The sequence below is a fragment of the Peromyscus leucopus genome, chromosome 6 (genome assembly GCF_004664715.2).
Source record: "Peromyscus leucopus breed LL Stock chromosome 6, UCI_PerLeu_2.1, whole genome shotgun sequence".
In the NCBI taxonomy this organism is placed as follows: Eukaryota; Metazoa; Chordata; class Mammalia; order Rodentia; family Cricetidae; genus Peromyscus; species Peromyscus leucopus.
The window spans coordinates 7,134,126-7,146,612 of NC_051068.1; the positions used below are offsets into that span (position 1 = coordinate 7,134,126).

The 12,487-nt window shown below is 43.0% G+C and overlaps 1 protein-coding gene across 1 annotated transcript in view; it reads right to left on the reverse strand.

The window, feature by feature from the left end:
• Ect2 (epithelial cell transforming 2) overlaps positions 1 to 10,486 on the reverse strand; it is a 61,612-nt gene extending 51,126 nt beyond the window's left edge. The window contains 5 exon segments of the mRNA XM_037206504.1: positions 368 to 550; positions 3,046 to 3,138; positions 3,229 to 3,308; positions 4,104 to 4,255; positions 10,311 to 10,486. Coding sequence (XP_037062399.1) covers positions 368 to 550; positions 3,046 to 3,138; positions 3,229 to 3,308; positions 4,104 to 4,233 — 486 coding nt within the window. The 5' untranslated portion in view covers positions 4,234 to 4,255; positions 10,311 to 10,486.
• Positions 10,487 to 12,487: the final 2,001 nt, after the last annotated feature.

Genomic DNA, 12,487 nt, shown 5'->3' on the forward strand with positions numbered 1-12,487 from the left:
CATTACAGGTTTAATAAGTAAGGCCATATGTACATGCTTTTACATACCCACAGTTCTCATTGTCTGACTTTCAATGGCCTTGGGTTTGACTACTAAAAAATTAAAAAAGAATACATAAAAATGGCCCCTATTAATTATCATTTTGTTGAGGAGAGAGCACCTCATGTAGCCTAGAATGCACTAGACTCCAAATCCAATTTCCACCTCCAAGTGCTAGAATTACAGGCATGAGCAACACCATCCAGCAACTATGAATTACTCTCAGTGTTACATACATTCAACAATTAACAGGATTTTCTAATTAAAATTTTCAAAAACTTCATCAGCAAAACTGATCTTGAAGTCATGATAGCTGCATGCTTCTTACCTCCCCCTTTTGCGCACAGCTGAGTATAACTGGTGGTCCAACAATTCTACAGTCGGTCTTGCGTAAGTCATTGAAGACAGAGCTCTGGAAGTCAGTGACTACAAATACATTCTCAAATTCTGGGGAATCCAAATCTCCACATTCTTCCACTGAGTCCAGCTTTCCACAGGACACTTTAATTTCCTAGAGTTTTTTTTTAATATGGTTATTACAAATAAAACTCATTCATAGACCATATAAAATACATGACTCCCTAAAAAATGACTCCTGTACTTTTGTTTGTTTGTTTTTGTTTTTTGAAACAGGGTTTCTCTGTGTAGTTTTGGTGCCTGTCCTGGATCTCGCTTTGTAGACCAGGCTGGCCTGGAACTCACAGAGACCCGCCTGGCTCTGCCTCCCGAGTGCTGGGATTAAAGGCGAGTGCCGCTCGCCATCACCACTGCCCAGCGGGACTCCAGTACTTTTCTGACATCTTTAAGATTTGTAGAAAACTTAACTGTTAAAGCATACAATTACCAATGTCCCATACAATAGTGAAAAACTGTGTTTCTCCACCTCCATGTCATCTTCCCCATCCACAGTAAGACCTTACAGATGGATACTGTAAAGACATGAACTTAGGCTCCATGACTCAGTGGCCTATAACCACCTAGCAAGCACAGTAAGTTTCAAGTACTAGAACACCAGAAGTTTCCCTTTCTCTAGTTTTAGTTTTGGTGGTAACAGGAATTGAACCTAGAACTGAGCGTGCTAGGCAAGCACTCTAGTAACGAGCTATTGCCACTGCCTTCTTATTGTTTTTCTGAGGCAAGGTTTTACAACATTAGCCAGGCTAGCGTGAACTCCTCTATATAACCCAGGCTGGCCTTGAACTCTCAGCAACCTTCCTGGCCTCAGAGTGCTGAATGATGAGATTACAAGTATAAGCCACCAGGCCCCACTTAAAAAGAAAAAATTAAGTACACTTCATCAGTCATCTGTTCACCACTTTTTATTCTGATCAGGAAAAATGATAATATACATACACTGCTATCTTCAGAAAAATAAGAAAAGATATCATAAGCTATAAAATACCACAGTTTAACTAAAAGGTTTCTGATTAACATTCTCATTTCTTTTTTTTTTTTTAAGATTTATTTATTATGTATACAGAAGAGGGTGCCAGATCTCATTGCAGATGGTTGTGAGCCACCATATGGGTGCTGGGAATTGAACTCAGGACCTCTGGAAGAGCATTCAGTGCTCTTAACCTCTGAGCCATCTCTCCAGTCCCAACATTCCTCATTTCAATACCTATGCTGTAAAGAGAGGTCATGAGCAAAACTAGCTGCATGGGACAGACGTACAATACACAAAGGCAAGTATCTTACAACAATTTAAAAAAAAAACACGGATCAACATACTGAAGAGCCTACACAATTCCTGTTTAAAAAGAACAGAAAAAAGAATTCTGAATGGAGCTGAACGGTGGTGCACGCCATTAATCCCAGCACTCGGGAGGCAGATGCCAGGCTGGTCTACAGAATGAGTTCAGGACAGCCAGGGATACACAGAAAAACACTACCCCAAAATAAATAAATAACTCTGAATTGATAAATAAATTATTTGGGATTAATTTGAAAGACTGGAGTGATGAGACAAACCAGCTATCCTTGAAGTTTTTTGTTTTGTTTTTGTTATTCCTGACTGTCCTGGAACTTTCTCTGTAGACCAGGCTAGCCTTGAACTCACAGAGATCTTCCTGCCTCTACATCCCAAGTGCTGGGATTAAAGGCATGCACCACCACCACCACCGCCCAGCTATCCTGACTTTTTTTTTTTTTTTTTTTTGAACATTCTCTGTACTGCCCCCTGAACCACCCCAGCCCCAACCACAGGACCCCCCCCCCCCATGCAAAAGCTCCCACACTGCCCAACATTCTTATACTGAACCCCAAACCCAAAATGAAAAGTGAAGCTTTATCTCACAAGGTGATTATATGTGGGTAAGGATGTTAACAGCAAAGATGTACTACAAAGAAACAAGACCGTGAGGGATACAACAAGGAAACCACGTGCAGGCCAAGAGAAGTTTCGGGGACTTTAAACCTGCTGGCACCAATTCCGATTGGCTCCTAAAACAGAAAATGAAGTGCTGTTGCATAAGCTCTCTAGTCTGTGTTACTTTGTTCCTGCGTCCCTAGCAAACTAATGTAACTGAAGGCCAGGCCATTGGCTCAGCAGTAAAATGCTTGCCTAGCATGCAGGAGACCCTGGGTTCAATCTGTCAAAATATAATAAATAATGATTATTTTGGAGATGGACTAGAAAATTAGATATATTACAAATTCTGAGACACAATAATTGATTATTGGTATTAGTAATTTGGAAAAACAATAAGAATTCAAACTAAGCAAAATTAATGGGAAAAAGTACTAAAACATGTAAAGAAAATTATCAGATCTTTGTATACATTACATCCTTGATTTAAATTAAATGAGAAGTCTCTAAAATTTGTATTTATAATAAATGCTAGTTTTGGATTTCAAAAACAACCCAATTCTAAAATAAGTATAAGCTACTTTCTACATTTCTAATTCAGAGTGCACATACATCTCATGCCTGATCCAATCACCAGAGTGAAGCAATTCAATCGAAGGAAGTGAGGCATGCCACATGCAATGAGATGCTTGACCTACCATATTAATAACACTTTTTATTAATTTTTCATCCGATTTTCCAGGACAACTTTCTTTTATCTTTATAACAGGGACTTCCATTATCTTAATAGTCTGTGGAAAAGAGACTTAAGTATAAGATTAAGAAAAGATAGGTAGGTGAAGAATCTCATCTGGAAATGAACTACAAACCAAACTCCTTACCTCTACGGCCTTTAGAAGCTCTTCTTGTTTCCCAGCTTCCTGGACCAGTATCAATCTTGTTTCAACCTGAGGCATCTCTTCTATTGAAATGTAAAATGTTTTAATGTGGTTATAGGGTATCAACAGCACAATCAGTACTTCCTAGGCCTTCCTCCTAGCTAGAAAGTCTTCTATCTCTTAGGAGAGTAGAACATTCCCGAATGTTAAAATAATCTAATTCTGAGTTTCCTACAAAAATACTTGACTATGTATCACTTTAAAAAAAAGATACATTGTAGTAAAAGACATATAAACAACAACCAAAAAATAATTCCCCCAAAGAAGCATTATCATGCATATCCTCCTTCTTAAAGCACAGAAAACTTTAGGAAAGACCATCTACAAAGCAGTGAATTAAAAGTGGTTCCTCGCCGATGGTGGCGCACACGGATCTGTGAGTTCAAGGCTAGCCTGGACTACAGAGTGAGCTCCAGGAAAGGGGCAAAGCTACACAGAGAAAGCCTGTCTCAGAAAAAAAAAAAAAAAATGATTTTGGGGTTGGGGATTTAGCAAGCACAAGGCCCTGGGTTCGGTCCTCAGCTCTTAAAAAAAAAAAAAAAAGTGGTTCCTCACTTAACCATCAACAAATTCTAGCTTAGCAACACTAAGAAGCAATATCAACACTAGAACACTCCTTTTTCAGAACACTCCTTTTTCAAACTGGGGAAGCCTTAGCTCAAATGATGGACAGAGAATGTAGACATAGAAGCCGACTAGTTACTCAATAGACATGCTCTAACTTAACAACTGTTAGATCAGTTACCAAAAAATCAGCAGCTGGTACTTTAGGATTAAAGTAACAATTCTGTGTTTTTAAAAGCAGATAACAGGCTTACCGTCAACATTTGAAGTAGATGCCAGGCACAAGTTTTCCTTGGAAGTTTCAGTAACTTTAGAATCAAAGATGGAAGAATCTGCCAAGCTTGTTATCTCAGTAGGAGATGTTAATACGCTGTTGTCAGCCATTGTCTGTACTATTTTTTGGAGGCTGAAAAACAAAATTTGAAATTTGAATACATGAAACAAACCTGGTCACTGAGCAACAACAAGCATTAGACCAGTGAGTGGTTCTCACCCTTCCTAATGCTGCCACCCCTTAATACAGTTCATACTGTAGTGACTTTCCCCATAAAATTATTTCATTGCTACTTCATAACTGTAATTTTGCTGTTATGAATCATAATGTAAATATCTGATATGCAGGATATCTGATGTGACTACCAAAGGGATCTTGACCCACAGGTTGAGAACCACTGCATTAGAAGCTGTACTTGGATCATGTAAAATATATCAGCTGGGCCCAAGTGGTAGGGGGTCGTCATGCCTGGAATCAACACCAGGGAGGTAGAGGAAGAAAGATCAGGAATAGGAGGTCATCTCTGGCAACATGAATCCAAAGCCAATTTGGAGTACAAGAGACCCTGTTACAAAACCTCCTTGGGTCTAGGTCTCCTCTTCTGTAAAATAAAGCTACAGCGAACTGGTTTATAGAAATACAGTCAAGGAGCATCAGAGGAACACAGAAAACCCCCTGACATAAGCACACAAAAGGTGGTCACAAATGCGTTCCCACTTCTCTCTTCCTCATCTGTCTTCAACCCATTTCTCTTCCAAAACGTCCACACAACAGCTACCTACAATACCCATCTTTATCCTCTGCCTCGTTCTTCCTGCCCAAATGCCTGCCCGTCTCAAATCCAGTGCCAAGCTCCATGAGTCACAATGATTTCTGAGCAGTTTTGAGGCTAAACTGCAATGTACTTTATAACTGTGCACATTTAGTAGTGATCAGCTCTACTTAGCATGTTCTCTACTCAATCCTCACTCTTGACTCAACCTTCATGGACTTCTCAGAGCCTTTCACGGGTAATTGTGCAGCTTATATATTGTGGACATGTTTATGTTAATTTCCAAATATCTCTAAGATTTGACAAGACGAATAAATATAAATAAGTACCAATATAAATCTGGACTATGAAAGAAAGCTCTTAGATTTCTAGTGTTGTACCCAGAGTTCCCCAAAGACCATCAAGAGAACAAATCCAGTGCAAAAGCAGAGTCTTTTTATTGTTGCAAGTTCACTGGGACCTCTCTGTCTGCAGCAGCAGAGCAGGATAGACCCCGAGTAGCAATGGGGCAGGGTTTTATAGGGCAAAGCAAGGGGTGGGTCTTAGGGCCTACAGACCACACAGGACCAGACTCAGGATTGGTTTATGCAAGTGGCATGCTGGTAACTTTTAATCGGCTAGGTTAGTAAAGGGTTATAGTTACCCATTTGGGGGCAGGCCTGGACAAGTCCCACGCTTTGTCCTTGAGCTGCTGTGGAGGCAGGCTGGCCTAGCACGTACTGACTGTGGGGACTAGGACTAGCTCAGTGGCCCAGGCTTGGTGTGTCCTATCTCCCTGTCCCTGACAGCAGGGGCATCAGTGATGATCTTTTGTTCATGGCCCTCCCAGAAACTGCTTGCTTAGTCTCAGGAAACTGAAATTGAGGCCTGATACCTGAGAGAAGGCTGAGCAACCTGTTATGGCATCCACTTGGTTCTTTCACTAGGACCTAAGAACTGAAAAGCTAAGCAAGCAGGTTAGAAAGTTTAACTGAAATATAAAGCTTGAGTTTGTAGCTAGTGGTAAAGTGCTTGCCAATCATGCTGCAGACCCTGGGCTTTATACCCAACTTGGGAGGGGGGGCAAATTTCTTAACTTAATGTAACAGTCTCATCTTTACATCACAGCTCATGACTGGTCCACTTCTCCCTACTTCAGATTCAGAGAGACACTGCTCTGGATTCTTAGTAAAGAAACAGTTTAAACTGTATGCTTTGGAAAATCAGTAAGGTTTGAATCTTCACTTCTGGATGGTGAGTCTAGGTAGTACAAAATGTACACACAACAGACCTACACATGGTTGTAAAAATCATACACTCACAAGTCAGACATCTGTTTCCTAGCTCAGCTCTGCATTAAGCCTCAGTTTCTGTATGAGGGAAGCAGATCTGGATTGCAACTCAAATTCAGGTTGTGATAGAAATTGAATAGGTATTTTGAAATGACAAATAACTATTCATATTTATACAATACTCACAATTCAGTACTGTTTATTGTCTTCCATAGCAATCACTATTCTAAAGTTCTCTATAGAGTGCTCCAACAGTTGTCTTTATTCAGAATCAATTACAAATTCCACACAATCTTTTTCCTACATCTTCTAAAAATCATTTCTAGTGAAAAACGCAAGGTTCTAAGTCACTTAAAGAAATGTCACAACATAATGACTTCTATCAACATTCTGTTATATACCCATAGACCAGTGTCTTGGTCAGCCATCATCAGAGAAGATTGAAGCAGCAGTAGATGGGAAACAATACAGAAACCCACAGCCAGACATTATTCAGAGAGTGAGATACTTTGGAACACTCAGCCCTAAAAGGGATGATATCTCCATCAGAAGAGGAGGAGGAGAGAGTCTAAGAGTCGGAGGGGATGGAGGACACCAAGGAAACAAGGCCCTCTAAATCAACAGGACTGATGCACACATGAACTCAAGAGACAGAAGCATGCGCAGGGCCTGCAAAGGTCCAAGCCAAATGGGGTCCCAGCACTGAGAGGAGGAAGTTGACATGATCTCCCATCTCTAACCAAGAAGCTATCTCCAATTGACAACCACTCAAAAGAAGAATACAGTGTTCTCCTAAGTCTCACTGAGTATACAGTCACGAAGGGCAGGCTCCATACCCACAGTAGGTGGACAATGGAAAGTGAACTGTGGTATTCTTGTGGAAATATTTTGCCTCATAATTCTGTCTGGGCATTTTTTACCTTACTGGTCTTCCGTTTAAATACTGTTTTGTGCTTTTATGGTTTTTCTGTGTGTGTCTCTCTGCTTGTGTATGTGCTTCTCATGCTTTTTCTTTGGATTTTCTTCCTGATTTTTCTATTCTGTTTTTCTTGTTCATTTTCTAAAGAGACAGAGAAAGAAGCTGTGGAATTGGGTAGGTGGAGAGGTAGGGAGATGGGGAGGATCTAGGAAAAGAAATGATCGAATGTACTGTATTAAAAAAAAATCCAAAAAAGAAAAAAAAATACTGGGGAGGCAGAGGCAGGTCATCTCTGAATCTGAGGCCAGTCTGATCTATAGAAAGGGTGCCGAGACAACCAGCGAAACACAGAGAAACCGTGTCTCAAAAATACCAAAAAAGAAAAAAATCTATTTTCAATTAAAAAAAAAAAAAAAAAAGAGCCAGGTACAGTGGCCCACCTTAATCCCAGCAATTGGGAGCAGAGGCAGATGGGTCTCTGTGAGTTCAAGGCCAGCCTGGTCTACATAGTGAGTTCCAGGACAGCCAGGGCTAAAATGAGACCATGTCTGAAAAAAGAACAACCTAAAATATAAAAATAAATGTTTTTTAAAAAGAAAAAAAGCCAGACATGGTGGTGAACTCCCGGAGGCTAAGGCCGGAGGATGACTGTGAATTTGAGGCCCGTCTGGATTAGAGTGAGACGCTGGGCCAAGCCTTGGGGTGCACACCTTTTACTCCAAAATTCAGGAGGCGACCCTGTTTCAAAAAAAGGGCTGGAGAGGGGGAGAAGGAAAGGGAGAGGAGGGAGAGGTGGTCAGCTTTCAGGACAGACATGATTTGATTTGGCTGACTGATGCTCTTTTGAGGAGGGATCTTGCAATGTGACCCTTGCCGGCCTGGAATTCACTATGAAACTCCAGGCAATCCTCCTGTGTCAGCATTCCTGAGAGTTGGGATTAAAGGTTCACAAAAACAAGCTAGGTTAAAGAAATCAAAATGTCCAATAAATCAAAAAGACCATTTGAGGGGCTGGGGTGATGGCTCAGAGGTTAAGAGCACTGGCTGCTCTTCCAGAAGTCCTGAGTTCAACTCCTAGCAACCACATGGTGGCTCACAACCATCTATGATGAGATCTGGTGCCCTCTGGCATGCAGGCAGAACACTATACATAATAAATAAATAAATAAAATAAAAAGACCATTTGAGCTGCTCATGGTAGTAAAAGCAAGAGGAGCACATGAAACCTGATCTCAAAAAAGCCAAAGCAGTAATCAATGAAATGTTTAGTAGAACACAGTGCTTAAAGCTTCCCCCTGGGGCTGGAGAGATGGCTTGTCAATTAAACTGACTGTTCCTCCTCCAGAGGACCCAGGTTCAATTCCCAGCACCCACATGGCAGCTCACAACTGTCTGTAACTCCAAAATCTGTCACCCTGACATATATGCAGGCAAAACACCAATACTCATAAAATTTTTAAAATTTTAAAAAACTTTCCCCTAATAAATAAACTCCAACTGTGCTTCATTAAAGAGGTTAGTAGAAAGAATTTCGAATGTTTCCAATGAAAGGAGTGATGTGACATACCATTACCCTGATCTGATCATACACACTGTATAAACGTACTAGAATATGCTAAGGCTTGAAGTGTAGCTTAGTGGTAAAGCATGAAGGATGGATGTTCTGGGTTCAACCCCTCAGCCCCAGAGAAAAAAAAGAAATGTCAAAATACAGCCCATAACTATGTATAATCATGCATCAACGTCAAGACTTCACAATGTGTACATGTGTGTGCGTATTTGTGTGTGTATGCACGGTAATGTGTGTGTGTGTGTGTATGCATTGTAATATGTGTGCATGTGTGTGTGTGTGTGTGTGTGTGTGTGTTTTATGTTTTAAAGACAGGTTTTATGGTTTTTCAAGACATGGCTTCTCTTGTAACATTGGCTGTCCTAAAACTTGAACTAACCGTGAACTAACACCATCCCACTTTCACTATACATTTTTAGAGATACTTTAATTTATATAACCCTCTTTAACTTAAAATACTTAAATGCGCTGGGCGGTGGTGGCACACACCTTTAATCCCAGCACTTGGGAGACAGAGCCAGGTGGATCTCTGTGAGTCCGAGGCCAGCCTGGTCTACAGAGTGAGATCCAGGACAGGCACAAAAACTACACAGAGAAACCCTGTCTCGAAAAACCAAAAAGAAAAAGGGAAAAAAAAGAAAATGCTTAAATGCATATATCATTTGTTTCCAAAACAGCTTCAAAATTTACAGCAAAAGAGCTACATGGTAAATAATGATATAACTAGCATCCAACAATCTGATCAAACTAAAATGCACCAATCACATTTTTTTATATTCACGTGGAGTTTTTAAAAATAAACACAACAGAATCAGTGACCATAAAACAACACATCTTTGTCTCGGGGTGCAGCTCGGCAGTAGCACGCATGAAGTCATCCCCAATTAACTCATGAACCAGGCACAGTGAAAATACACCTGTAATCCGAACACTCAGGTGGAGGTAAGCACGTCAGAAGATCAATGTCACCCTTGGCTCCACAGTACATGGGCCCGTTTAAACAAAGAGTCATTTTAGCTGCTCTTTTAAATGAGGTTTCTTCATAAAAACGTTATCCAGCGTAAAGAATCAAATTACAATAGTGAATATGTTATTAGTAACTGTGATTAGTTCTCATTTACTTAGAGCTTAATATTTTACAGGCACGATCCCAAATCTTTTTCCTTGCCATTCGTTTTAACCTTTGCAGCCATCCTAGCAGACGACTACTGCTGCCACATGCAGTTTGTGGCTAAGGAAAGCTGCCCACAAGGCGACTCCAAGCGGGGTCCAAATGCACCGAGAGCGCTTCCTTAACCACTAACCACACACATCTGTGGCCGGGAAGGGGCGGGGCGGCCAGCGTTTTATATTTAAAAATCGCAAATCGGAATTCTGCAGGAATTCCAGAGGGAAACCACAGGGCAATCAGGGCGGCTCGGGCTGCTGGGGCCGGGCGGCCGGGCGGGCAAAGCCCGCGCCCCCGCTGCGCCCTTCCCCCGGGCGCCCGGCGGCAGCGCCACAGGAGGGGACCCAGATCGGACCGCGAGGAAGGGCCGGCCGGGACAGCGGACGCGGGAGAGGACGGGGAGGGGTGGCGGGAGCGGGCGGCAGGCGTGGAGCCGCGGCCGGCCGGTCGCCAGCGCCCACGGCTCGGGGCGCTCGTCCCCACTCACCCCGCAGTCCCACCACGCTGAGACGGAGAGGCAGCCACTCCGGCGCGGTCCTCGCCTCTTCTCCTCACACGCTCACTCCGCTCGCCGGCGCCGCCATGGCTCGAGGGAGGCGGCCGCGGCCGATTCAAAAATCCAGCCGCCCTCCCTAAGAGCCATGCTGATTGGCGCCCTCTGTCAACCTCCTTCTGATAGGCTGGAGCCCCCGAAGGGCGTGCTGATTGGTCACAGCCCAAGGCCCGCCTCCAGGCGCGGCCGGTGGATTGGCTGTGCGTGGCTTTCAAATGAGCTAAACGGCCGTAGCGTGGGGACGTCAGCGGAGTGCCCGGATGCGAGTAGCAGGTGTTTCTGTGGTTACCGCTTGTTTACTCAGTAAACAGCCCATTTCCCGGGGAGCAGGTCCTCGCTCTACCGGCTCCTCCAACTTCAGGGAAAAGCACCGAGCGCCCCGAGCCGTTCCGCACTCACTGCTTCTTTAAAGACCAGCTTGCATCTGAGCAGCTGAAAATATGTGAGATCTTAGAATCTGCTGCGGCACGCTGCTTCAGGGCTGCCCCTCCCTCCGCACCCCAGGCGTAAAGGTCCCTCGGAGTCTAGAAAGAAGTGACCAGCTTTTCCCCTGGGGTCAGTATTGCTATTCTGAACATTGTTTCCAGATGTAATGTTCTACAATACAGGCTCTTAAGGAAAATACACTTCTAGCCGAGTGTAGTGACCCCACTACTGGGAAGGATGAGGCTGGAGGTGGAGGACAAGGCCAGCCCACACACAGTGACCCGTCTCAAAACAATTATTTTTCAGTTAAAAAACAAAAAACCAAGTGATTGTTGACTTAAATGAAAAAGGAGTGAATCTGTTGCTAAGCCCTCAAATCTCAATAAAAGGTAGGAAAATAAATTTCTTGTTTTAGATTTACTTATTTTATTTGTCCAACTTTTTTGCCTGCATGTATGTATTTTCCCTGAATGTATGTGCCTGGTGCCCTTGGAGGACCTGGTGCCTTGAAGTTAAGAAGAAGGAGACTGGGATCCCCTGGGACTGGAACTACAGAAGATCATGCATCAATCACCATGTGGGTGCTAGGAATCACACTCAGGACCTCTGTAAGAGCAACAAGTGCTTTTAACCACTATCCAACTCTCCAGCCAAAAACTACTACTTTAAAAACAACACAACTTCTTTCTAGTTTTGCCAGGCAACTTTAGCAGCTTGAAAAGGTTGTGGTGCGATTCACAGAATGAGTAGAGCAGTCTATAATCATAGTTTTTCCTGCTTACCAGTATCTACGGTCTGCCTTTCACTAAAATTCTATACTGGCCGTTAGGGAGGAAGAAAAGAAAACTAGACATTGAAACTGCCCTCCGGAGTGTGCTTGCATACTTAAGCTTGGGTGTGTCTGGCATTCCAAACATTCTCATCACTGAAGTACTTCAAACTGAAGCAGCCCGGTTTCCTCTGTGCACTGCCCTAGGGAAACAAGCTTCCTGATCTGTTGGGACAGGGTGTGTGAGACCTGTGCGGGAAGGTTAAGCAGCCTGTCAGGTGCTTGTATGGCGCTTTGATGAGAAGCTAACGAACGGGAGATAACATCTTCACTTACAGGTTTGTATTTACTCAGCAAATATGTATCGACTGTAGGATCCATTGCACATGCTTGGAGTAAAAACACGAATTAGGTGTAGGTCCAGCCTGTGAGGCTCCAGTGTGGTGTGGTGGTGTGCATTTGTAATCCCATCACATGGAGTGTGGAGGGCTAGAGTTCCAGGCCATCCTGGGCTCTGTGAAACCCTGTCTAAAAATATAAAGGAATCCGGAAATAACAGATGGATGAAAAGGAATCCTAATATAGAAAACAGTGTATGGGAAGCATTTTAGATAATTATGTGTGAGAGAGATGATTGCTACCAAACTGTACCTAACATCGTGCAGATCCTAGTAAAAGAAAACACAACCCTTAATCTTTGAATCTTCACTCCTGAGTGCGTGCGTGCGTGCGTGCGTTTGCACCTGTGTATGTCACTTGGAGGTCAGAAGAAAACTTTCAAGAGTCAGTTCACTCCTTCCACAGTGGGACGTGAGGAATCAAACTCAGGTCATCCAGTTTGCATGACAAGGGCTTTTACACACCGAGCCATCTTGCCAGACTAAACCCTAGCAGCCTGAGAATGAATGAAAAGGGC